The sequence below is a fragment of the Phoca vitulina genome, unplaced genomic scaffold (assembly GCF_004348235.1).
Source record: "Phoca vitulina isolate PV1807 unplaced genomic scaffold, GSC_HSeal_1.0 scaffold9, whole genome shotgun sequence".
In the NCBI taxonomy this organism is placed as follows: Eukaryota; Metazoa; Chordata; class Mammalia; order Carnivora; family Phocidae; genus Phoca; species Phoca vitulina.
This window is the reverse complement of record NW_022589712.1, coordinates 48,712,707-48,740,334: the sequence shown is the minus strand read 5'-3', so window position 1 is coordinate 48,740,334 and position 27,628 is coordinate 48,712,707. Positions and strand designations below refer to the sequence as shown.

Here is a 27,628-nt window from a genome sequence, read left to right as displayed (position 1 = left end):
ACTGGGTGTTATGCACAAACAATGAATCATGGAACACTACATCAAAAACGAATGATGTAATGTATGGTGATTAACATAACAATAAAAAATTAAAAAAAAAGATCACACCTAGAGGACCATGCTAACTAACAGTTTGGGGGTATAGAATGACAACCATAACAGTTAAAAGTCCCATGTGGAGTTGTTGAAGGAGCTAAGAGGGTATCTAATTTGGAAAAGGAGTTTGAGGTTGGGGCCTCATCCCAGGCCAATTAGAATTTCTGGAGAGTGGTTATGGGCAATGGTGTTTATAAAAGTTCTCCAGGTTATTCTAAAGAGAACCAGGGTTGAGAATGACCAGGCTGGAATATCCTAAAGTTGCCTCTCAGTTTCAAGGGTGTCCGATGCTATGACTTGATTGTAATAAGAGATAGTTAAATTTTTAAATACATGAGAATAAAACTGTAATGATACATAATTCACAACCCCTTGGATAAGCTTAAAAATGTTTGTAACCTCAGATACTATTTGAGAGTTCAAAGAAGCTTAAATTAAGACTGAAATAAAAGTAAAGGGACACGATGTTTCATTTTCACACAATACACATGCTCTGTCTTTCCTCTTGCAGATAAGAAATATCACATTAGACTTAGACTATGTTCTAAGATTAATACAATAATTAAAGAAACCTGTAGATCTCATCTAGAAGATGCTAATTTAAGGAGGTCACGAGGGTGCATGAGTGTGTGTGCATGTGCCTGTGTGCATGCCTAGAAGCAGCAAGTGGGAGTGCCTTAAACTTTTACTAGACCTCTCCTGGATGTTGAATACTCAGCCCAGTACCTCATTAGGAACAACAGCTACTTAACAAAAACAGCTTACCTGGACTGTAAAATTTCTGTGGGAGCCCCTCCAATGTATATGTCTGTAAAAGGTATCTTCATCTTTTCATTGTCCGTGCTCTTGACATGTCGTCTGTCAGCCACCAAAATCATTTTCTTATCGTTGTGGTAAATGATTGAGATCTAGGAGACATAAGATAGAGTTAAGTCTTGATCATTGTTTAATAATCAACTTTTTGAATATGACTATATAGTTTAATTATTCTGGTTATAACAGCTGGGCCCCCATGTTCTTCTGCTTGTTTGTTCACAAAATGGGGAATAAGATATGCCTTTCTTATAGACATGAACACTCGTACTTAAACAACCAGAAGCTCACATTTTCTGGAGAAGGATTTCCATATGTAGAAGGAGCTAGATCGAAAAATATTTTTGTCAGGAGACCAGTTGTTTTCCTTTGTCCCTTTGAGGGGATTCAGGAAAAAACTATAAACAGGGAACTTTTGGACCCAGACTGCATGTTACCAGGTGTCATTGCTTTAGCGACACAGTGAAAAGCTTTAATGATTCTGCCAAAATGCTAGTCAGCAATATAGTTAAAATATTCTTCTATTGTAGATCATCCTCATGGAGGCCATGAAATTTGAACTGAAAGAGAAATATAGCCTCCTACTCTCTGCATTTTGTTTCAACTTAAAAGATATGCATTTTATACATTTTACTCAATTGTAGATTCAAAGTAGTTGTTAATGAAAATAGATGAAGTATATTACCAGTATGCTGTACAACTGTTTCACAGTTAAAGAGCATTCCTTGTGGGCTCTCTTTATAAGGAAATCTGTGCTAGTATTTTCTAAGTTCTGGATAAATGGTTTACAAGGAAGTTCTCTATTTGCTTACTATCAACTCTTTTTACATTTAGTAGTGCTCAAAGGATACATTTAAAAATGTCTGTGTGTCCACACTCCGGCATTTTCAACAGATGTATAAAAGAATTCTATGGAATGCTGTTGTAATCAAGACACCGAGCAGGAGTCTTTTGGTCAATGAAGCAATTAAAATGAATCTTTCAGTGACTCTTTTATTAGAAAACATCAATATGACAAAAACATTCATTCTTTCAAAGCAAATGTTATCCTGGAGTTGAGTAGATGGGGTCCTTCAGTTGGATTTTAGAAGTACAGGTGTTCAGTTTAATTACTTTCCCACCTATGTCATTTGACCATCTGATTAGATCAATAGGTCTAAGTACAAGTAAAACAAAACAAACAAACCACACAAATTGCAATGATTTATACCTCATGGTATTTTGCATCATTAATTTGAGCTCTCTTTGATGTGTCCTCAAGATGCACAGGGCCATTGCTAAATCCAAAGTCATAGAACACATGTAGGTAACCATCGCGCATTTCCAAGCTGAAAAACATACTCTGTGGAAAGAAAGAAGAAGTTATGAGATACAAACATCTGCTATTATGAAAGTGCAGATTTAGCTGAATTCGAGAATAACACTGTATTCTTTATTATTGAAACTGAAGGCTAAGGAAGTCTCATGAAATTTTTATTATAAAATTAAAATCACAACTCCATTCTTATCAGCAGTTAGGTCTCACATTAATATTCCGAAGTGTTAATATTCATACACAATTTAAAACAACTATCTTCTGTTTCTTATTTACCTGATGAATTAATGAAATTTTAAGTTTACCTTATTGACCTTTTAAAAATCTTGAAAACATCTGAAAATTATAACAGGCTAACAGATGTGAGTGCATTTCATTTTAAGAGGAAAACTAGCAATACTGAAAAATAATTCCAAGGTTTGCTGAGAAGAATCTGAAAAAATTATCAGCAAATATAGATATAAGAAAAAGAACATTATTTGGAAACACTGGATGTATGTAAATAAACATGAAATGATTATGCACTTGGACCATATGATGTTCGAGAACAAAATCATTCTGTAACACTCAGGTATTTTACTGGTCAGGCTTGCTTGTTTTGGAAGATAGTTTGCAGACAGAAGAACTGAATGGATTTGAAAAATAAGGTATTGTGGCAAGGTTCCTATTTATCAGAAAGTGATCTCTTGAGTGGAGTCTGTATTCTCCTGAGAAATGGAAAATAATATATTAGGGGAAAGAAAGAAAATATTTCAACTTCCATTTATACTAATTTTTAAAACTCTAAAATAGAGAAAAAAAATTAACTTTTAGTATTTAATACATGGACTGAGCTGGGCCTTCATTTTGTCCTTTGGACAGATTTTCATGGGCTTCACATGGTATCTGAGGCTTTGAGAGCACAGTTTCACACTTGAAGGGTGGCAATGGGCCCTCACCCATTTCTTTGCTTTTAGCCCTATTGCGGTTTATTGCAGTTTATGTGTGTCTGGTTACACAGACTTACATGTGAGAAGACTTAAATAATAGAATATTTATAATGATTTTCTTTTGAGATGCAATGATGTGAAAATATTTTTGAGACACTGACGTTTGCAAATTACTTCTTGCAAATGACTAAAAATGCTGTCAAGTTTAAAGAGGGTTACACATTTTCTTTATAAAATAGTAATTATAAATTTGTTGACCTTCATTTGTCATGACAAATGTCTTTCAGTACTATGAAACTTACTGGTTATTTAAAAAAAAAACTTGATCTCTCATTTCAAGGGAGGGGTATTATTATAACAATGCATGAAAAAGTAACTCTTTAAAATTTTTGTTATTTATTTTTTATTTTAATTCCAGTAGAGTTAACAAGCAGTATTATATTAGTTTCAGGTATACAATATAGTGATTCAACACTTCCATACATCAGCTGGTGCTCATCACAACAGGTGCATGCCTTAATCCCCATCCCGCATCCCCCCACCCACTTCCCCTTTGGTAACCATCAGTTTGTTCTCTATAGTTAAGAGTCTGTTTCTTGGTTTGTCTCTCTCTCTCTCTCTTTTCTTTCCCCTTTGCTTGTTTGTTTTGTTCCTTAAATTCCACTTGTGAGTGAAATCATATGGTATTTGTCTTTCTCTGACTGACTTATATTGCTTAACATTATATTCTCTAGCTCCATCCATGTCATCGCAAATGGCAAGATTTCATTCTTTTTTTTTTTAAAGATTTTATTTATTTATTTGAATGAGAGAGAATGAGATAGAGAGAGCATGAGAGGGGGGAGGGTCAGAGGGAGAAGCAGACTCCCCACTGAGCAGGGAGCCCAATGCGGGACTCAATCCTGCGACTCCAGGATCACGACCTGAGCCGAAGGCAGTGGCTTAACCAACTGAGCCACCCAGGTGCCCAAGATTTCATTCTTTTTTAAGGTTGAATAATATTCCATTGTATATATAAACTACATCTTCTTTATCCATGCACCTATCAGTGGACACCTGGGCTGCTTCCATAATTTGGCTATTATAGATAATGCTGCCATAAACATAGGGGTGCTTGTATCCCTTTGAATTAGCATTTCTGTATTTTTTGGGTAAATGCCCAGTAGTGATCCCTGGATCAAAGGGTAGTTCTATTCTTAATTTTTTGAGGAACCTCCATACTGTTTTCCACAGTGGCTGCATCAGTTTGCATTCCCACCAACAGTGCAAGAGGGTCCCTTTTTTTTTCACTTCTTTACCAACACCTGTTTCTTGTGTTTTTTACTTCAGCCATTCTGACATGTGTGAGGTGATACCTCATTGTAGTTTTTCTTTCTTCTCATTGTAGTTTTGATTTGCATTTCCCTGATGATGAGTGAGATTGAGATCTTTTCATGTGTCTGTTGGCCATCTGGATGTCTTCTTTGGAGAAATGTCTGTTCATGTCTTCTGCCCATTTTTTAATTGGATTATTTGTTTTTTTGGGTGTTGAGTTGTATCAGTTCTTTATATATTTTGGATACTAACCCTTTATCAGATATGTCATTTGCAAATATTTTCTCCCATCCCATAGGCTGCCTTTGAGTTTTGTTGCTTGTTTCCTTCACCGTGCAAAAGCTTTTTATTTTGATGTAGTCCCAATAGCTTATTTTTGCTTTTTTCCCTTGCCTCAGGAGACACATCTAGAAAAATGTTGCTAAGGCCAGTGTCAGAGACATTACTGCCTGTGCTCTCTTCTAGAATTTTTATGGTTTCAGGTCTCACATTTAGGTCTTTAACCCATTTTGAGTTTATTTTGTGTATGGTGTAAGAATGTGGTCCAGTTTCATTCTTTTGCATGTAGCTGTCTAGTTTTCCCACCACCATTTGTTGAAGAGACTGTCTTTTCCTCATTGTGTATTCATTTATCCTTTGTTGAAGATTAATTGACCATAGAGTTGTGAGTTTATTTCTGGGTTTTCCATTCCATTCCATTGATCTATGTGTCTATTTTTGTGCCAGCACCATACTGTTTTGATTACTACTGCTTTGTAATATAACTTGCACTGTAATTATGAGACCTCTGGTTTTGTTTTTCTTTTTCAAGATTGCTTTGACTATTCAGGGTCTTTTCTGGTTCCATACAAATTTTAGGATTTTTTTTTAGTTTTATGAAAAATGCTGTTGGCATTTTGACAGGGATTCCATTAAATCTGTAGACTGCTTTGAGTAGTATAGACTTTTAACAATATTTATTCTTCTAATCCATGAGCATGGAATGTCTTCCTATTTAATTTCTTTCATCAGTGTTTTATAGTTTTCAGAGTACAGACCTTTCACCTCTTTAGTTAAGTTTATTTCTAGATATTTTATTATTTTTGGTGCAATTACAAATGAGATTTTTTTCTTAATTTCTCTTTGTGTTGCTTCATTATTAGTGTATAGGAATGCAACAGATTACTGAAGAGAAAGTAACTTTCTTGAAGAAAGTTGTACTCTGGAGATATGGTTTTTAAAAAACATATTTGTAAAATTTTCTATTGTTAAATGAATTCATTGATGAAAACAATGTATACTATCTATAAAAACTCTCATCTGCACTATTAAAATAATTTTAGAAAAAAATTTCTAACCTGTTTAAAAATATTTTAAATAAAGATTTCAATGGTCTTGAGTTCTTTTGCTAAAGTTTATAAAATGATGCAACATCTGATTAGCTAGTAAGAACTGACATCAGAAAAGATGGAAACGTACCAGCCAAATTCAAAGACAACTTTTGTCAATTAGTGAAAAAGACTGAAAAATGGTATCATGATTTAGTCAGCATAGCCAATGATACACATCTTACATGTTTATTTTTGAGGTACTTTGTTCAGTTTTGACAGTCAATAAAACTTAGTATTGAAATCAATTGGACTTAGGATAAGACTTTTGAGTCACCGTATCTCAAAGAGTTAATGAGACTTCCAAAAAACATAGGCATATTTAATTACATTGTTCTTACTAACACTGCTATTAATATTTATACCATTAACAAATAGAAAATAATTTTATTTCATCTTTATTTTAAAGTTGTATTTATTTTTATTCAATATTTTATCTTTATACAAATTGTCTCTTATTCCTAGTTTTGAATATTATCTCTATAATAAAATATGGATTATTATTATGAAAAATCATTAATAAAGTACACTATTTCACACTTTGATGTATATCATTAATAAAGAAATGCATGTATTTATAGTAAGCATGCTATTTTTTTTTTTAACTGATATAGGCATATGATGTAAAAAAGTCAGTGCTAAATTTCTGCAGACACACTACCCACCTAGACCTTGGTGCTGATTTTCTGCAAGATTCCCTAGTTTATTAAAGGGGGTTATATTTAACATACATCCAAAAATGCATTTCAGAGCTGTAGTAATTACTTATTGCTGACATCACTTCCCTAAGAAAAAGAAATCCAATTTTGCTTTCTAAACGAAAACTTCAGATTGGTGGCATGACACACTCAACCTGGGAAGGTTCCTAGTAATATGCATAGGAGAAAGTAGAGGATATAATGGAGAAGATAAAGGACTTTTATTTTTACTCACTCCATTGACCATCAGGAGCACGAGGCCATTGTCAGCTGGTGTTCGAACTTCTATGTCAAAGCGAGTCACCTGACCGAATTTCCCCCTCCTCGTGATATCCCTTACCACGGCGTAACTAGAGCCATCAAAGAAATAGCTGGCGGCCCGGCTCTGAGTGAAGGCCAGTTTATCTCTGAAATAAAAATGCAAGGATCATACGAACATGACAGTTTGCATTACGCTTTTCACATGAGGCCCTTTCAACCCATTGTCATGACATCTTCCATGGACCTTACAGCATTTAAATATGTGGAATTTAAGAAACAAAACAGATGAACATAGGGGGAAAAAAAGAGAGGCAAACCAGAAACCAGAAAACTATAGAGAACAAACTGAGGATTGCTGGAGGGGCGGTGGTGGGGGGAGACGGGCTGGAGGGATGATAGGAATTAAGGAGGGCACTTGCTGTGATGAGCACTGGGTGTTGTATGTGAGTGATGAATCACTAAATTCTACACCTGAAACTAATATTACACTGTATGTTAACTAACTGGAATTTAAATAAAAACTTGAAAAAAAATAAACGAAGTTCCGATGTCTACATGGAAGACATGGAGAAGTATTTATAGGTAAGTTAAATGAATGGTTTTATTTTTTATTTTTTAAATTTTTTTAGTTTCAGGTTTAGAATTTAGTGATTCATCCCTTACATACAACACTCAGTGCTCATCACAGCAAGTGCCCTCCTAATGCCTATCACTCATCTAGGCCGTCCCCCTGCCCACCTCCCCTCCAGCAACCTTCACTTTGTTCTCTATAGGTAAGAGTTTGTTTTCTGGTTTGCCTCTCTCTCCCCCACCCCATGTTCATCTGTTTTATTTCTTAAATTCCACATATGAGTGAAACATATGGTATTTGTCTTCCTCTGACTGACTTATTTTGCTTAGCATTATACTCTCTAGATCCATTCACTTTGTTGCAAATGGCAAGATCTCATTGCATTCCATTGTATATATATATATACCACATCTTCCTTATCCTAATGAGTTATTTTGAATGGATTTCTTTTCTACCCTTTGTGCTAAGACAACAGAAGTTTCCAGTCTCTGGAATCCTTTTTTTAAAAAGATTTTATTTATTTGTCAGAGAGAGAGAGCACAAGCAGGGGGAGGGGCAGGCAGAGGGAGAAGCAGGCTCCCCGTTGAGCAAGTAGCCCAATGTGGGGCTCGATCCCAGGACCAGGGACCATGACCTGAGCTGAAGGCAGACGCTTCACTGACTGAGCCACCCAGGTGCCCCATAGCCTCTGGAATCCTCAATTAAAGCTGCAAACAAGTTGTTTAACACTTTTAATAATTGTACATGATCATCTGTGATAGAGAAGAACTGAAATGATTTTTGCAGGCATGATTATTATGCAATTTCAAGACTGGGTTCTCCAAAGAAAAAATTGAGAACCTGAATATTGATCCACGTTTGTTTCATCCGCTGCTCTCATGTGGCTACCAAAGTCTTTAGCACTCTTAACACTTTCTTACCTGGCACAGGGTACTGACTTGGAGGGATCCATGTTATAGATGTGCTTAAAGTTGTACAAGCTGATCACATCACTATTCAAAGTGGCTAATTCCAGGCAGCCAACGAAGCCAGGCAGGTTTAAGCTTGCTGGGAGCTATGCAACAGACAAAGTCAATTACCCCACGATCGCATTTCACCCAGATGATACAGAACAGACAATGAAATAGATACTGGGTCAAGGGCAACTACCCATATATATAAATATCTTTCTAGACCTGTGTCTCCTCTGGGCCAGATAATTTAGATAAACAATGATTTCTCAGTTGTGCATATCTAGTAGACAGAATGGGATTTGTTGAGTATATACTATGTATCAGTCACATACTGAACAGTGAATTCAGTACCAAAATCAATTCTTTCGGCAGCTCTTTGAGGTAGGTATTCCTGTTTTCATATCAACAGGAGGAAAGTAATTCTCAGAGAGGTTCAATAATATGCCTGTAACTAGTAAGTAATAGCCTTGGGACTGAAATCCTACATCAACTCCCTATCTCCCTATCTGGGCCTTTCATTTATTTGCCCTTCACCAGGTCTCATACTCCAGCCTAGGTCCACCCCTTTCCTCATCCCAAGTATTTTATTTCATGTCTATATTAGTTGAAATAACTGAGGTTTTGAAACTGTCATTGTGAACCTAGCAAACCCACAAGGTCCACACACTCTTGCAGTAGCAGGTGGGGGTAATATCAATTACATATACATGTATCTGAATGAAATGAATTGATATTCAAGTGTTAGCTATAGCTTGAAAGCACTTTACACCATGAAAATATGGGTAGCACAGACCAGATTTATATACCAGATTTATTGAAACATCAAGATTTCTATCCCACCCCCAAATCCTTGTAGGTTTTATGGATTTTTGAAAAACAATCAGTGTAGATTTTCAGTAAGTCCAAATCTGGCTGGATAGCCTACCTTGAAGTTTGAAGGCACGCCACCAACATAAAACACGGTGTCCTCAGGGTCCAGATCCAACAAGGAGTCATCTCCCGCAAATTCTCCCTTTTTAATAAACTTTTCCTCTGCAGTGCTACTTAGACTTGGGACTGTCAAAAACACCTTTCCATGTTTTCCTACCCTGTTAAGAATTTTCAGTCTTTATTAGCCAGATAATTTGTAGAAAATATGTTTTTTTAAATGTCAGAATGTGAATGTTCCCTCATCACAGAATTGGTGATTTGACTTTATCACATGCGTAAGCTTTTACAGAATGTCAACAATCAATGGAAAGAGGAAAAAAAAAGATATTCCATCTTGGAATTAACGCATGGATTGGCCAGATAAAAAGATCCAATAATCAGATTGCTCTTTAGAAATGACGAGTATTTTTTTTTTTCTAATCTTTTGTTTTCCACTTAGGTATTTGGGAAGGACTATAGGAATAATGGAGAAAAAGAGGAACAACAATAAAGGGAAGAAAATGCTATTTAAACATCGACAGGAAGACTGTGTGTGTGTGTGTGTGTGTGTGCATGTGCATGCGTGCGCACGTGCGTGCATGTGTTCAACAGATTTCTTATGAAATGTGCACAGAAGCCATGTTCACTTTACCTTTCAATCTTGACAATGCTGAAGTAGGCAGGCCAGGTACTGACGGGTTTGGAGTCCAGGGGAATCTCTACATCCTTAGCTCCCAAATTATAAATGTATACCAGGTTATCGTTTTTGATTGCAAGACCCATGTATTCTTTTTTGGCCTGAAATGTCAAGAAGTCATTTAAATAAAATCCGTATGAATGAACATCATATTTTGTTTTCATTTCTTTAAAGGACAATCATCAATCCAAGTGCTTGGCTGTCTCCAAGGCAAATCCAGCCTGAATTATTACAAAGTTTCTGTTAGATTGGGCAGTGTCTCTTCCTTTTCAGCCTCCCTGTGGCTACATCGGTCTGCTGCCCCCTTGTGCGTGTCCAAGCGCATCCCGGACAGGGAGGCAGGCAACTGCAGGCTTGTGGACATTCGATGGCCTCCAGGAGCGTGCTAATCCGGTCTGGTTAACCCAGGGACATAATGCAGCCTGGTGATACCGATTGCTCTGCCTCTTCAAACAGGGTGCAGCATCAAACGGAATAGGCCTCTGTGCCCCCAAAGTCCTTGAAATGCTACATTCAATGAGCAATGTGAGGCTGATAAGGAAGCAGCCCCAGAAATATCCCACACAGAGAAGAAATTACTTGTCTTTAAATCACTACTTCAGTCTTGGCATTAAAGTGATCTGTACTTTTTGAGTTACCAGAATGGGAATTTTGTTTGTGTGCATAGGTAGTTTTGTTTTAAGGCAAGAGAAAAGCACCTGTCTTTCCTTTGAATATTATTCTCTCTTTTCAAATGTCATGTTCTCCTGGGTGTTATATGCAAGTGATGAATTATTGAACTCTACATCTGAAACTAATGATGTACTCTATGTTGGCTAATTGAATTTAAATTAAAAAAAGGAAAAAGTTAAAAAAATAAATAAATTTACTAGAAAAAAAAAAACCATGTCCTGCTCTTACGTGTTTGCTTCCGAGGTACAGGATGAAGTGGTCTGCAGCCCCAGCCAGCTCTGGCGGCTTCACGGGGGGAGGTCTCACGTACAGGCTCAGGGACGTGAAGGTCTTTAAGTCATCCATACTGGTTTTGGGGTGCACCTCGACTGCTGACTGGCCGTCAAACATCATTGAGACTTGGATCTGGAGTTACAGAATGTTTCTGTTAAAAGCAACCTGCAGAAATGGGCACAACTCTCTCCCATGGTTCCCAGCGGGCTTCCCTCAGTCTTTATGGGCTCTCTGAGCCCTACTCCCTTCCTTGTCCTTGTTTCCTGATGTCCTCACCTTGTGGGAGAAAGGGGTCAAGGCAGATGATAACATCATCATTTAAATTTAAAGTGGGGTGAAAGGAAGCCAAAAAAGCGTGACAAAGCAGATCCACGATGAGGATAAATACGAATTCCACAATTAACTACACACTTGGTTGGAGTGAACTAAACAGCTTGACGGGATTCCTGGTCAGTTATACAATTCATGAGGCCCATAAAATTAACAACGACTAATTGATCAGGAGAAGTATAACTCATCTTGGGTACTACTATGGCTAGAACTTTCTCCTCAGGGTCTTCAAAAGAGGAACATGAAGTAAGGCTGTGAGTAACAACCTTGAGCACGCCTGGACTGCTGGGAGGGTTCTAGACCCAGCTTTGGAGGCTTAGGGCCTTGAAACCTGGTTTTGCCTCTTACTAGCTATGTAACCATGAGCAAGTCACTTAACCTGCAGTTTCTTCAACTGTAAAGTGCTGACAAAAAAATTTGCTGAATGAAATAAGATAATAAAGTACTTTCCAGTTCCTGGCTCTATCATCATTATAACTGTAAAGAGAAGTTCATTAAGATGTTTCTTATAATAATTCTTAGAAAGGCATCAAAACAAAGCACAATTCAGTAGATGTATTTCTGAGAGGCCCAAATTAATAAGCTGAGCTGATCTAGTTCAGGGTGATTTTCTGAGTATTCAGAAGTGGAGAGACTTTTTATATCCATGCCACTCATGCAAATATTTCTGGATAATTAGATGTATTGACACCCATTATTTAATATTGATTTGGTTAATACTGACGATCAGTAAACTCAAGATTATATTCCCAAGTGCCTAGAATACAGCTGTCCTACGTTGCTAGTTGAGTAAAAATCAATCATCTTAATAAACAATCAAACAGTTCATGGGATTAAAGTCTTTTTTTTTTTGTAAAAATTGAGTCTGAGAAGGAAATATACCTGCACAGAAAGCATCTCACTTCGGGGAGCCAAGTGGGCTCCCAAAGGCATTGCCAGGACTCTCTTTAGAAAATGGTTTTAGGTGATTAAGGTCCCCAAATTCTTCTCCATTTAAATCAAATTACCAGAAAGCACTCACAGAAACCTAGCTTTGGAAATAACATTTCTTCATGCTAAGCTTTTCTTGAAATGCTCCCCAAAGTATCTAACAAAGGTAATTTGTGGTGTGGGACCAATTATCACATATCATTTAAAAGTTGGATATATTTACCAATAATAATCTCCTCCATTACAAAATAGTTGATTTCCAACCCTTCTTTTTGTGAGTACTTAGGGCCCATGGTCTGTTCAGGCCAATTCGCAATTGAGAAAATAAAACCATATAATTCGGCTGTAAAAATGATGCCGGTCTATACATTAATAAAAAATAAATGAAAAAGAGGGCCAAGAATGAGCCCTATTTACCACACTGAAAACATTAATTGAGTTTTGGTGTCGCCGTGTGGCCTCTGCATCTCAGGACAGGGCCTCTGTTGAGATTGTTCAGTTTAGGTGGTCTGTGATTCCCCGATGATGCCTGTGGAGGGGTCAGTGAAGGCTCCCTATTATCAGTGTTATACCAGAGAATTCCTTGAAGAGGTAGATGGGCAAGATTATTCCACATAGTAATTGCACTGAAACACCTATTCAAATAATTAATAATAATAATAAGAATAAATCAAGTCTTCTATTGGTGTTTGCTTTACTCAATTTCTTTTGCTCTATGAGCTTTGTTGACTAGGTTAACCCTGTGATTCTTAATCTTGGCTATCCATAAGAATTACATGGACGCTTTTAAAAAATACAGGTACTGAGCCCGTCCTCTAGAGAGCCTGATAGATGGCTTTGAGGTTGGGACTGGGAACCGGTTTAGTTTTCACAGCTCCTCATGCAATTCTAATGAACAGATCCAGATGGTGCTTAGAACTATTGAAGTGGACGGGGCACCTGGGTGGCTCAGGGGGTTAAACATCTGCCTTCGGCTCAGGTCGTGATCCCAGCGTCCTGGGATCGAGTCCCGCATCGGACTCCCTGCTCAGCGGGAAGTCGGCTTCTCCCTCTGCCTCTGCCCTTCCCCCACCCCTGCTTGTGTTCTCTCACTCAAATAAATAAAATTAAAAAAAAAAAAAAAAAAAAAAAAAAAAAAAAAAAAAAGAACTACAACAAAAAAGAACTACTGAAGTAGAAAAGTTCCAGGCTCTGGCAGCTGCCTGAGGCCTTGCTGTTCAGTTTCATGGTCTCATGATCAGCGAGTACTGACGCAGAGTCCTTTTTACCTTGCTGGCCACGCTCCTGGTCTGAGCAATAAGCTCCCGGATCCTCTGGATGCTGGCAGAGACGTTGCTCGCAGGCCGCTTCTGTTCTACGGTGCGGAGCTGATCCAGGAGCTGAGGGACAACCTCTGTCAGATTTCTTACTGCAGTTAATAAAAATTAATCACTTGAGTAAATATCTCAACTCTATTAACTAATATTAACTATATGTAAGGAATCAGGTGAAGAGACAACAGACACAGGCTTACTTCTGTGAGAACTATAATTATTTGTAACCCTGCAAAATGAATAGTTAAGCCCAATATATAAGCAATTCCTGTTTTGTGGCATTTATAATGTCTATCAGTCTAAAAAGTATTTGTAGACTGAGCCGACTTACAATGTACATTTCTGAAGGGCAGGACCCACGACACATATATAGATGCTCCTTCCACCGTGTAGCACAGGGTCTGCTTGCGTTTCCAATGGAACTCATATAACAAGTCTAAAGGAAGGCTGGGCAAAAGGAGGTGGGAACGTTGCTTCCCAGGGTGCCTATTCCTACATCACACTGCCGCTTCAATGGTCCACACGGAGGCAGAGCTACATGGAGGAAGGAACAGAGCACCCAGAAGAGTGGCAGTTGTGCCAAGGAGGGGGTGGGCGCCACGGTCTATGGGCCCAATAAGGGTGATGGTACAAACACATCATACTGACTTTGTAGGTGGTGTTTTTTTGTTTTGGGTTTTTTTTAAGGTATGAGGTACAGGTAGAAAAAGGAATAGGGGTACCTGGGTGGCTCAGTTGGCTAAGCACCAGACCCTTGATTTCAGCTCAGGTCATGATCTCAGGGACGTGAGATTGAGCCCCCGTGCCTGCTCCGCACTCACCATGGAGTCTGCTTGTCCCTCTCCCTCTGCTCCTCCCCCTGCTCACATGTTCTCTTTCTAAAATAAATAAATAAAATCTTAAAAAAAGAGAGAATAAATCATATTTATACAGCTAGATGAGAGAAACCCAAAACAGGGAGAATGGCATAACCTTCTCTAAGGTTTCATGAACTGGACCAGTGGTTCTCAACATGTGGTCCACAGACCAGCAGTATCAGCATCATCAGGGAACTTGTTAGAGATGCAAAATCTGTGGCTCCAACCCAAACCTGCTGAATCAGAAACTCTGGGAGTGAGGCCCGGGTGATTCGGAAGTGCACGAAGGTTTACGAACCACTGGACTAGAGAATGAATATCTTTTGGGTATTTTGCCAGCGGAGGGCAGAGCCATGGTCACTAAGCTGTAGCAGCAGGAAAAGAGGAAGCCTCTTACCGGAGCCAAACTAAACTCAGATTCAGGAGAATATGTCAGTGAGGACCAAGGATAAGTCTCTTTTCTGTATTTAGGAAGTAGGGTGCTTCTCTATCATAAGGAATGGAATTAAGGAAAATAATAGCAATTATCACTTTATTGTATTGATTAATATAGAGATAAATATTTGTTGTTTGCATGACTGACTGCAATAGCCATTTTACAGTATAAGTCTTTAAAAATTACAGGTAATAAAGTATATTTAATGTGTTACATTAAATTTTGATTATAGAAATATATATAAAACAGGTTTTCCCTGTCCTCAGTTCTCTGAGAAAGGGAGCCACCTTCTATTAGAGTCTTCATAAAGTCTCTTATATTGTGGTATGCTCTTTCATTTACTTTGATTTGAACCACAAAATGCTATCTGAGGAAAATACAGAGGCCTGAAACAGTTTCAATTAGTGGTAGTTCTGGATGCTTATTGGAATCATGGATTGGACTGAAAAAGGAAGAAAAAAATTTAACACAGATTTAGTAAATATTCCTGAGGCTCTGTATTTATAAATGTAAATGTTAGATGTCATGTAGGCAAATCTTTGAAAGATCAAGTTCTAAATGCAATTAGGTGAGCGGTTACCTGGAAGAACTCACAAATATATACTTAAGAGATGAACATAACAATTATCTCCTTGTAACAGGAATGAATATTTGTGACCTGGGATAAAATTTCTAGTGACAGACAGATCATATATGGATTAATAAAGTTGTTTCTTAACTCAGGTGGAAGTGAAGGTAATATGTTCTGCAAAACCATGCTGGAGAACAGAAAGTTCTAGTCATGACAAAGGCATTGATATTTAAGAGGTAGAAGAGATTAAATAAACATGGTAATATGTGATTTTAATATCTGTGTATAACTAAATAAATTAGGTAGATAACAGAATATTTCATTTTCATTGCTATAAATTTGTATCCAAGCTGGCCAACAAACTGTTCTTCTATTTTTTTTTTTTTGAGATTTATTTATTTATTTGAGAGAGACAGAGAGAGAGCATGCATGAGCAGGAGGGACAGAGGGAGAGGGAGAGAGAATCTCAAGCAGACTCCATGCTGAGCAGACAGCCTGGTGTGGGGCTTGATATCATGACCCGAGATCATGACCTGAGTGGAAACCAAGAGCTGGAAAGTTAACTGACTGCACCACCCAGGCACCCCCAAACTGTTCTTCATGGGAACCTTCAGTTATGTTTGGCAGTAGTCAGTACTTGTTGGTAATAACCTGCTTTACTCAGGTAAGGACAAAGCAATGCAGTTTAGTAAATATATTTCCTAAAAGTAAACCAATATTTTGTGATTGACGTTCTTCCCCAAAGGAACAGACTTAACATTGACAAAAATCAGTGTTGCCACTATTTCATCTAGAAAAAAAATGATTCTTAACCAATCTCTCCAGTGTTTTTCATGTGAAATATATATTTCATATGCACATACACATACATATATTGATAGATGAACTGAGCAAAATTTTTCATTTTTTCTAAGCTAATTTCTACAATATTCCAATCTAACACCCAAATGAAAAAAAAAATGCTTCTTAATGAAAGATGTGTTGAGTTTAACGGCCAATTCAACTGGATGCAAACCGTGATACCTGCATCTCGGGCAGAGTCCACTGCAGTGTTGTAAGCAGAAGAGTCAAAACTCTGAAGATTTTGTGACCAGTTGGTTAGATTGTTAGCCATGGGGGTGGCTGCCTGCTGGACTTCCACTGTGGTCTTGTTAGCCTCCTCCGTGATCAGCTTCGACTGACCCAGGCGCTGTGGAGTGTCACCTTCACACAGAGCACAGGGACACTCACTTTGCAGAGAAGTAGGACATTTGTTGGGAACATCAATATCCATTTAATCACCGGGATAAAACAGACCTCAAGTTTTGGATTTTTAAGCTGCACAAAGATCTTTAAATATATGTTAATTATGGTATGTTAGAAAACTGTTAAGGTAGCATTAAAAATGAGCTTGAAAGATTCCAGAGTCTCATTAGAATCATGTAGCCCACTTAAAACATTTTCAAATTAGAGGTATATTTTTTAAAAAGTAATTAGTATTTCTTCAGGTTAGAGACCTGGTAAGAAATCCACAGAAAACACATATGAGATTTTATCTCATAAAATGTTCATGTCTGAAATCATTGTAAATATCACTTTCTTCTATGTGGGACACCTTTTGCCATAAAAATGATGTTCTACTACAGAAGTAAATCAGTAAGGAAAATTATTTTTAAATAGTAAAAGCAAGTTTCAAAATAGTATCTATAGTGACATTCTATTTTTATTAAAAAACTGTGTATTTAAAATAAAAATAATGTAAGTTTACAACAAAATGTTTTTTTCCTAGGTAATGAGATTATAAAAGATTTTTCTTCTTTTGTTCTTTTTCCTATCTGTATTTTCTACTCTTTCTATAATAATCATGTATTACTTTTGTAATAAAAGTCACTCAGGTGAGGTTGTAGCTTTACTTTTTCTTAAGTGGAGGAACATTTAATTCAACCTCACACGATCTGAACTCTGATGGATGCAGCTCTGAATGCTGGGTCTGCTTCTTTTTGGAGCTGTGCCTTTTGGAGCAAGTTCCCAAACCTTGACAAACCTTAGGGTTCACCACCATGTAAAGGCAATGGTGATACTTCCCCACATGACGTAATGTATATAAAACACAGTGCAGTGCCCAGCATGTGGTAGCTCTGATGGTGCTGATGACAGCAATTCTCAATGGATGACACCTTCCTGGTTGGGGTTTTGGTGTACTATGATACATTAGCCGGATTTGCTCCACGTAGGAGAAAACTCACATCCAGCAGTAATGTGTCCACTTTCACTATACTAGCGAAGGCACATCTGGTTCCCAGCCCATCTTTTTAAGATACCACTGTAGTCCCAGATTAGGCAAAATGAGTGCTCTTGTGTCTCCATTTGGCTTGGTGGTCTCCCTACTTGTACTATAAGAATGACATGGCATGGAACAGAGGCAGCTATTTACAGTTGGGGCCAGAGAGACCCAGTGACAAAATTAGGGCATATTTATTAATGAAGAAGGAACGTTCACAAGGAAGTGGATTACCAAATAGTATAAGCAGCATGATCTCATTAAGGCACACGCACACATGCACATGCACAAGTATGCACACATACAAATGCTCTCAAATTTAGTGGTCACCCCTAGGTGGTATGATTATAGCTTTTATAATTATTTTCCAGGATGTGTGTGTGTGTGATGAATATAGTTTCTTTTGTCACTAGAAAACAATATTTATTTATAAAAGGATTTCAAGTAAGGGATCATGTGCTCCTTCCTCAAGGGTTTATTTTAATCCCAGCAAAAAAACAGATGAGGCTTAAGTTCTTGTCTGTGACCCTTACCTCTCTCTGTGGCTTGTAGTCGCTTAATGGCATCATCCAGTCTGTTTTTGAGAGCACTCTTCCTTGCTAGGGCTCCATCCACACGCCTGTTGGTGTCAGCTACTGCCTCATCATTGCCTATGGAGAAGAAGAAAAAAAAAGTACCAGTAGAGCCAAGATGCTAGGGAAAAAAAATCTCCATTTCAACAAGGAAAATTCTGATCCGTACCATGGAGTCATCTATAATATTCTGAATCTGGTGTGAACATAGAACACCGGTATTGGAAAGTGGTATTCCAATTAAGAGGTACAGGACTATAGAAGACTAGTAACACTGCTTGGGAGTGATTTAGGATGCCATAAAGTGACTCATAAAAGGTGCAGAGACAATGGCTAACTTCTTTGAAAAATACAGCACTGCTGTGACTTACAACTCTTAGCAGCAGAGTTGATAAAGAGCTGAAAAGAAAAAAGTCTATGTTTATTGTGATGGCTGTTATATAAGAATAATTCTTTTTTCTTAATTTTTAAATAAAATTTTAATTGATATACAACATACATCTAGAAAAGGGAGGACATTATAAACGAATTTTCACAAACTGAGCACAGAATATAAGCAGTGCCAAATCAAGAAAGTAGAACATTATTGCTACTCAGTTTCCTGGGCCCTCTATGATTACCCAAGGATGACCACTATTCTGAATTCTATCTCCATCTGTTAGTTGTGTCTGTTCTTAAACTTTATTCAAACAAAATGATACAGTATTGTAATTTTTTATATCTTTTATGTATCTGTTTTAATTTCTGTAGAGTGATAAGTCTTGATATCTGGTGATTTAAGTCTTCCAGCTTTGATTTTATTCTTCAAGGATTGTGCTGGCTTCTTAGCTCCTCCCACACTCATTTCCATAGAAATTCTAGGATCATTTTCTCTATTTACATATAGTTCTGGTACTTCGGTTGGTATTATATTTAATTTATAGATAAATTTGGCAGAGTTGTCATTTTTACAAATTTGAGTCTTCCAGTTCATACAGTTTTTATTTATTCTTCTTTAGATCTAAAGTCTCATTTTGATCTCCACTTATTTAGACCATCTTTAATTTCTTTCAATAGCATAGTGTAGTTTTATGTGTAGAGATCTTTTCTTTCATCAGCTTTATTCCTAGGTATTTTATGCTATTGTAAATGGTGCTATTTTAAAAAGTTAATTTCTAATTTTATTGTACACAGAATTAAACTGGATTTTTACACATTGAATTGGTAATGTGGAGTGTCTTTGTCTTGTTTCTAATCTTAGTGGGCAAACTTTAAATATTTCAGTATTAATATGCTTGCTGATTATTATATTATTATTCTTTCTTAGATTACAGAAGTTGCCTTCTATTCTTAGTTTGCTATGAGTCTTTTTGAACATGAATGGGTATTGAGTTTTGTTAAATAATATTCCTGCATGTGGTGTGATGATCATAAGAAATTTCTGATATAATCTTTAAATGTGGTGAATTACTACTGATGTTTTAAATGTTACACTATCCCTGAAATCCTGGAATAAACTTAATTTGGTCACATATTACCATTTCAGTGTGTGTTAGATTTGATTTGCTAATATCTTGATTAGGATTTTCACATCTCTATTTGTGAAAGAATTTGGCTTACAATTTTCCTTTTTTTATAATGTCCTTATCAGGTTTTGTATCTTAGTTTTGTTGGCTTCAATAGAACAAGTTAGACAATATTTCCTCTTTTTCAATTTTCTGGAAGAATTTATATATTAGTGGTGTTATTTGTTTGGATGTTTGGAAGAATTCACTGGGGAAGCCATCTGAGCCTTGAGATTTCTTTGTGGGAAGGGTTTAATTACTGATTAAACTTACACATACATATGTACATATAAGTCTATCAGATTTTCTACTTGTTCTTGTATCAGGTTTGATAGTCTTATTCTTACAAAACAATTCTTGAAAGTACACTTGCAACATAGTCTCAAAATGGGTTATTTTGGAGCAAATCTAAACAAGATGTAATATCTTGTCTGAACTGAAGGATGAACTTTCCCAAGGATTCTTGGTTCATGCTTTGTTTACTTCCAAAGCATCAGGAAATTTATGCTTTTTGACAAACAGAGAAATCATTTCTTCACTTCCTATTATACTCTTCTCTTTCTCTCCAATAGGTTTGTAAATATATACTCTCCCATGGTGTAATTTCTCTTTTCTATTATAGTCTTTGTGTGCTTGCCTTCTTGTTCGGTTGTCTTTCCCCACTTGGGTATAGTGGGTATAAAATGAGTGGTGCTGAGTTGATTCTGTCACCAACTACAATGTAAACAAAGTACAGGCACTTCTTTTTTCCTCTGGGGAGTGCCAAAAATTTCCCAGAATACAAGGAGGGACTTAAACATACTTTGTATTACACCCCCTTCTCCCTCTTTTACTTTCAATTTCTGAATATTCGTAATACAAACAATCTTTTCAGATCTTCCTTTTGGGTTTGGAGCTGCAAAAAATGCTGACTCGTACACTGAAAAAGAATATATTTAACTCTATATTTAGAGCCCTTGATAAAAATAGGTGAAGAAAATTCTATTTTGGGCTGGATGTTTATAAGAAAAAAATGTTTCTAAGAAGTCTTTCCTATCTGAAACTTATTGTTTTACATAAACATTTTTCATTTTACAAATGAATTCAGTAGAAGATTCCTTTAAATAGCAGCTTCCTGAGTTTATTATAGATTGCTAACTATTTGATATAGATAATGAAGAAAGGAAATCTGGGATATAAAGATTACTGATCATTGAAAGTCATTTGGAAATGAATAAACAGTAATTTGAAATTGTAATGTAACTCAGTAGATAAATATAGTTTAATCTTAAAATCTGAATTTATATCACAAATGTGTGTTGTATAAAGGGAGGCAAGTTCTGACCCACACAGTCCTACCTCCCCATGGATGTCCCTTTTGCAAATAAATATGTGAAGAAATTTAACCAAACAAGATCATGAAATAGGTAACCAGCTCTGCAAAATATCCAGAGACCAATGCAGAGAGATTTTATCTGTACTTAAAATACAGAACTTTGAAGAGATATTATTACTGGGAAAGAAAAATTGTTTTCATGAGGTTCAATAACTCAATAATGACAAGACTGCATTGCAAATTATCAAGGAGAATAAAATATTTAAGTCACTGTGTTCTGAAGACCCACATATTCTGGTCTTCACATCACAAGAAACAAAGCAATACATAGATATGGCAACATTTATTTAAAAATATTTTACCTTTAAGAGTATACTTATCATGATGAGCACTAAGTAATATATAGAATAATTGAATCATTATACTGTATGCCTGAAACTAATATAATGCTGTATGTTAATGATATTCAATAAAAAATATATTTTACTTTTATATTCTAAATTGTTGCTGCTAATATTCTAATTCTTTTGTAAAGAGTATGTTCAAGACTAGACTTATATAATGAATGAATTAGAAGAGAACATTTTTATTGCCTTTGTTTACCCAGCAAACATTAAATAATAGTTGCTTTATCATAGCTAGTTAAATATTCTGCGTAGGAAAAACAAATGCATTTTTTTCTCCATATAGTGCTCTTCGTAAAAAAAAAAAAAAAAAGAAAGAAAATGCATGGTTAGAACTGAGGTTAATTGCTTTGATAAAATTATGTGACGTTTTCTGTTTCGAACTTGGTCTTTGTTTTTAGGTGGTAGTTAGAAGTTAGCTAGATAATGGATTTCCAACCTCATTAGTCAATGTGCAACCATCCTTAGGTATGAGTTCATTTGCTCGGAAATGAGTAATGTTTAGTGAAATTCTTAGCCAATGCAATTGTTTTTAAGAGTAGCTCACAAGATTCAAAATTGACTAACATGATTTTGCTTATATTTTTTCTTCCTTCCCCACTTGGATGTGCTTGCTTTCATAGATGCAAACACTAACCTTTGGAAATGCTTCTTCCCATATTGTCACTGGCTTGTCCTAAATGCAGTAAACTTAGAGAACACAAACTACAGGAAAGTGCCAATAACCACATGGCTCTGTGGTATCCTATCCTCCTGACTCTCCCAGTGCTGACTCATTACTTCATGTAAAATTTTAAAGGCCTTTCTGAATTGTCCAAGAAAGACTAAATTATGTATAATATAGTTTTAGTGTTAAGTGTATTTTATGGCATTATCTCTTGGTTTCTACTTGGTCATGATCTTGGGGTCATGAGATCAAGCCCTGCATCTGTCTCTGCACTCTGCATGGAGTCTGCTTGTCCCTCTCCCTCTGCTCCTCCCCCTACTCTTGAATAGATAAATAAAATCTTAAAAAAAAAAAAATCCAATCTTTGCTTTTTTTATACCTTGAATCTCAGCAAGAACTATTAATGTACTATTCAGTTAAAAGATCATTTGTTCTTTAATCCTAGAATTTTGAAATCTCTATCCATATGCAGAAGTACTGTATGAAAGGAGAGAAGCAGCTATAAATCAGAAGAAAGGTAGGAAAGGGAAGATATTTACTAGGATCTGTCTTGGCTTGCAGTTCTCTGGCTTGATTGAGGAGGTTCTCACTCTCATCCTTATGGTAAATGATTTGAGTATCAATCCCACTCACAGCCTACAAAGGAATTGCGTAGAAAGAGTAAGAATTAGAGCAGAAGAAATCCACTTTTCATGGATTGAGGATTTAAATGACACCGTTTATCTGTTAAACACCAAGCAAAATTCATACAACTTCATTTCCATAGCTCAAAATCAAGGTCAAAAGGGAACACAAGAAAATAAAGTCCATGACGATTTCAAGATAAATGTTTTTCAAGGAAAATTCAGTGAGTCTAGAACAGCGTCTGGCCAAGGTCTCACCAAAGTGCTTGTCAAATAGAAGCCACTCAATAAACAATTTTTGATTTGAAAAAATGTGAATGTTGCATAAAGCATCTTCTCTATCAGCACGGAGTCATCTTAAATATGTTTTATTCAAGGACTGTGTTTTAAAAAGGCTGTCAAAGGAACTGGCATTTGCTGACAGGAGTATGGCACATTTTGAATAAGTTGTGCTACTGAAACCATGACAAAAATAAAATGGTCTTTTCTTAGTTCTCTTGGCCTTTCTGCCATTTACATTACAGTGGAACCTCAAGCGATGACATTAGAAAACAGTAAAGTCATAAGCTGGGAAAAGGCAATATATAAATGAACTTTAAAATAAGGGAATACTTGGGGTGGGGGAGTGTGCCTGGCTGGCTCAGTCAGTGGAACATGTGACTTAATCTTGGGGTTGTGAATTCGAGCCCCACGTTGGGTGTAGAGATTACTTAAAAACAAAATCTTAAAAAAAATAGGAATACTCACATCATAAATTCGGTCAGTGATATTCAAAGCCAATTCTGCCGTTTCATTGGCTTCACTAACATAATTGGCAATATTTTCATAGACATTTGAAGCATCCAAAGCCTTCTGTACCAGCCCATTCATATCTGAACTGTGCAAATTCCTGTTAAAGAACAAACGTGTCATTATTCCTCTTTCTTACTTTTGTGGGAAATGGGGCCATTTTTACTGCTTGATTTGAATACTTCTGGGACCCCAGGGACCTCCTTCCTGTTATTCAAAGCCACCTGGCTTGGCAAGGTTTTCCCGAGCTGCCTTTCCTAAAAGCACATCTTCTTTTCTCTCCTCTGCTTTTGGTGCCCCCAGGACTTTACCCCATTTTGGCTCCATGGAAGCTGTTTGCTGGGCAGTGGCTACAGAAAAAGGGAATGATGATTTAAAAACAGTCCTCTGCACCTCTTCAAGCAACAGTTTGTTTATGTGGTGGTGGTCAGGCCCATGAATGAACCCACAGTCCTCCCCCACCTTCTTACCCAAATCAGCATTGTCTTTTCCTTTGCGTAAGAGAAGCCAAGACTCTCAAAGACGGTTCACAGCCTCAGCATGGTGTTAGGTATTAGTTGGTTTCACTCTATTTATTCAACCTTTTGTTCACTTTAGAAAACAACGTATTTTCCCTTAAGAAGGGGAATGATACATACTGAGTATCTATGTGCAGATTCTGGGCTAGCCTTGTTATGTATAATATGTCTTTAATTCTCACCACACCTGTGAAATAGACATTGTTATTCCCTTTTCATAGAGGGAACCAGGGTGCATGTTGTTATGGTTTGTCTCCCTCCTGCAGGCCAGCTCCTTCCTTAAACTGCAAAGCCCTACTCACGGCCATTTCTACCCTTGCCCTCTATACCATGTTCTCTGCCTTGACGCCTTTCTGGCCTCTGTAAGGTTCATCTACTATTTACTGGGTACCCATCATGCACTGGGCACTCTCACATCGTGGCTGATAACGGTATATGCCTCAGATGACTGATGTGAGGTACAACAGGGATAAACTATGTGAAATGCTTGGTCCCGTGCCTGTCGCCCAATAAACATCATGGTTTATTATTGTGCCTAAACTATTTCCTGAATTGGAATTTCAAATTCTAAGTGTATTTGTAGAATAATTCACTTTAGTGACAAACACTTCTTCTTTCTCTCTAACATAAACATCCCTTTACTGCTGCAGCACATCCTGAATCCTTTGTCTCAATTTTACTCAGTTTTAAATACACCAGTTGCATATTTTCTTCTCAGTCCCAGACACTGATGACTATTACCACTTGATTCATCAGTAACTTCCGGAAGATTCTCTGTGACCCAGTATGTGATACTGCAGATCCCACGCTTGGCTCATCTCTTCCAACTGCCCTGACCTATTGAACTCAATTGATTCTCAGCTTCCTCCATCCAGTTTCAGTCCCTGTGTACTCTCTTAGACTCAGAGCGACTTCTCTGTATTCCCTTGGCTACTTTCTTCTCTTTTGTCCAAGTTCATCATCATTGGGCTCCTTTGCAGGAGGGCTGACTTATCCACTAGGCATAATAGGGCCCCACAAAGACTTTCTCATTTTCATTTTTTTTTTAATCAGAAGAACAATAAGGATACTAATAATGATTATATTAGTCTTAACAGTAGTCTTACAATGCTATCATTAGTCTTAACAATAGTCTTAACATTAGTCTTAACAATGCTATCATGACATGTAATTTTAAATTTTTTTATGGAGGAAGGGGCCAATAGAGGTAAAAGTACCTAGGGCCCAGGAAAGTCATAATGCAATTCTGCTCTGCAGAGGTAATTCTAATCCAAATATTTGCTACTTCTTCCTACCTACAACCCGTTGTTCTTAGAAATGGCACAGAGAGGAAAATCTGAGGAAGTTTTAAAAGAAAGGGATACAAGGAATAAAATGTTACAAGTATTCATTAATATTTTAAAATTTTGCTGGCTAAGATACAAGAAAGAGATTAAAAGAGTCTTTAATACCCTGTTTTCATTATTAGGCACAAAACAGTTACTGCATCAATACATAAAATAAAATGTGCTTTTGAAATGAAAGTTTCTTGATGAATTATGTTTATCTCTGTTTTACGCACAAGAAGCAAATTATTGGGTCATCAGATAGATGATGAAGAATATTCACATTTTGAGGGGAAGACATTTATAAATTTGGACGTTTCCCTGAACATATCCAGTCTGAAATATCCTAGATGCAAAAAGGACATCAGGGTGATTAATATTTCTGATCATTTTTTCATGTAAAGCATGGGTAACTTTCTTAGAATCATGCTAGAACACTGTTTGTTGCATTTAATGAAGGTAAGGGTTGGGATCCCAATCAACAGGACATAGTCACTAAGATGACAAAAGAACAATGAAGAGAGCCACAGGAGTGATCTCAAAAACAATATTATATCAATACAGCATATTGTCCAAATCGTATTTTTTAAAAGATTTTATTTATTTATTTGACAGAGAGAGAGACAACAAGAGAGGGAACACAAGCAGGGGGAGTGGGAGAGGGACAAGCAGGCTTCCTGCTGAGCAGGGAGCCTGATGTGGGGCTTGATCCCAGGACCCTGGGACCATGACCTGAGCCAAAGGCAGACGCTTAATGACTGAGCCACCCAGGCACCCCAACCAAAATCGTATTTTATCTAAACATTTTATTGGTTTGATCAAAAGCAAATTTCCTGGAAGCATGACACTAAGTGGTTACAATGCCATCTCGGACACCCAGATTTTACAGAACATCTATTTCTCTCTGTCTGTCTGTCTGTCTGTCTCCTCTCTTCCAATTCTCAGAAGATTTGGAGGGATATTTGAAAATTTTGACAATCAGGAATAAAAAGGTAGTTGAAGTTTGAACAAGAGTTATTATTGGTTCTTATTTTATTCATGACCTTTACTGATCCTTGTTTCTAATTGCCAGGTTTGTAATCTTTCTCTATAATTATCTCATCATTTACCTATCATTTCAAGGTCATGAATTCAATTCCAATCTTTCAGTACATTTCAATGAACGTTAATTGAGTGCCCAAAGGGTATGTGACTCTCTTTTAGATGCTGTGAGGAAAATTGTCAATTGATTTTCTCTTAATCAGGTGTTGAAATCAAACATTTCCTGCTGGGCACTATAGAGTGTCTAGAGTATTTACCAGAAGTCAATTGTATTGCCAACTTCCAACCAGCTTTACTTAAGACCCTTGGGTATGGAAAACTAATGCTGTCTGCGAAATAAATATGTGATGGTGGTAGAATTAGACCTTGTAGAGGGATCTGATTTACTTGATAATGTTTTTTTTAAAAAGATTTCTTTATTATTTGAGAGAGAGAGAGAGAGAAAGGGAGGGAGGACAGGGGGAGAGGGGGAGAGAGAATGTCAAGAATCTCAAGCAGACTCTACACTGAGAGCAGAGCCAGACGCAGGGCTCAATGTCATGACCCTGACATCATGACCTGAGCCAAAATCAAGAGTCGGCTGCTTAACTGAGCCACCCAGGCGCCCCTTACTTGATAATATTTTGTGCAACAGTTATGCCCCTAACCAAAACGCCTTAGGTCACCCTATTAATAATTATGGAGCAGAAGCACCCCTCACAACATAGGTCTCTAACCTGACAGATTTTTTTTTTTAAACAAAAAACTCTCCCCAAAGCAATGACAATAAACAATGATTGGCTGGCTCTCAGACTGACCAACCAAGCAACCGACAAATGAACAAAAAACACAACCCAAAACCCAACCTGCCAACCTATATCTCTGGCACGTGGAATTGAATAAAAATGAGTTATTCAGCCTATGTAGATATTTGCATTTCTAAAACCAGGATATTACCTGCTCAATTCATCAGCCTCTTGTTGAAGGTTCTGTGCATGGTCAACAGCTTCTTGGACTAAATCATGACTAAGGTTACTTAGGTTGGATAGTTTTCCTTGTAGTTCATTTTTGGCTCCATCTATTTCCGCATAAATCCCTGATGCATTCTAAAGAAAATATTTTAAAAAGTGAATTGAATATAGAATAACTTAAAATCTTTTCCCCAGGGAGCACCAAAAGATAATCTGTAGTTTTCCTTAATATGAGGTTCAGTACATTTCAGGCCAGGTCTACAGGAGTCTAAAATACTTTAAGTGGACGTTTACCTATTTCTCTTGTATCTTCAA

General features: G+C 36.9%; 1 protein-coding gene across 1 annotated transcript in view; it reads right to left on the bottom strand.

Annotated features, from left to right (window-relative positions):
- LOC116634720 (laminin subunit alpha-4) overlaps positions 1–27,628 on the bottom strand; it is a 154,135-nt gene that overhangs the window by 23,353 nt on the left and 103,154 nt on the right. Inside the window, exons 10-22 of the mRNA XM_032408263.1 lie at positions 27,300–27,448; positions 23,438–23,579; positions 22,607–22,703; positions 18,099–18,215; positions 16,329–16,508; positions 13,397–13,536; positions 10,824–11,000; positions 9,879–10,024; positions 9,243–9,405; positions 8,285–8,418; positions 6,768–6,939; positions 2,120–2,251; positions 862–1,004 (exon numbers count right to left, since the gene is read on the bottom strand). Of these exons, the coding sequence (XP_032264154.1) occupies positions 862–1,004; positions 2,120–2,251; positions 6,768–6,939; positions 8,285–8,418; positions 9,243–9,405; positions 9,879–10,024; positions 10,824–11,000; positions 13,397–13,536; positions 16,329–16,508; positions 18,099–18,215; positions 22,607–22,703; positions 23,438–23,579; positions 27,300–27,448 (1,892 nt within the window). The remainder of the gene's footprint in view (positions 1–861; positions 1,005–2,119; positions 2,252–6,767; positions 6,940–8,284; positions 8,419–9,242; positions 9,406–9,878; positions 10,025–10,823; positions 11,001–13,396; positions 13,537–16,328; positions 16,509–18,098; positions 18,216–22,606; positions 22,704–23,437; positions 23,580–27,299; positions 27,449–27,628) is intronic.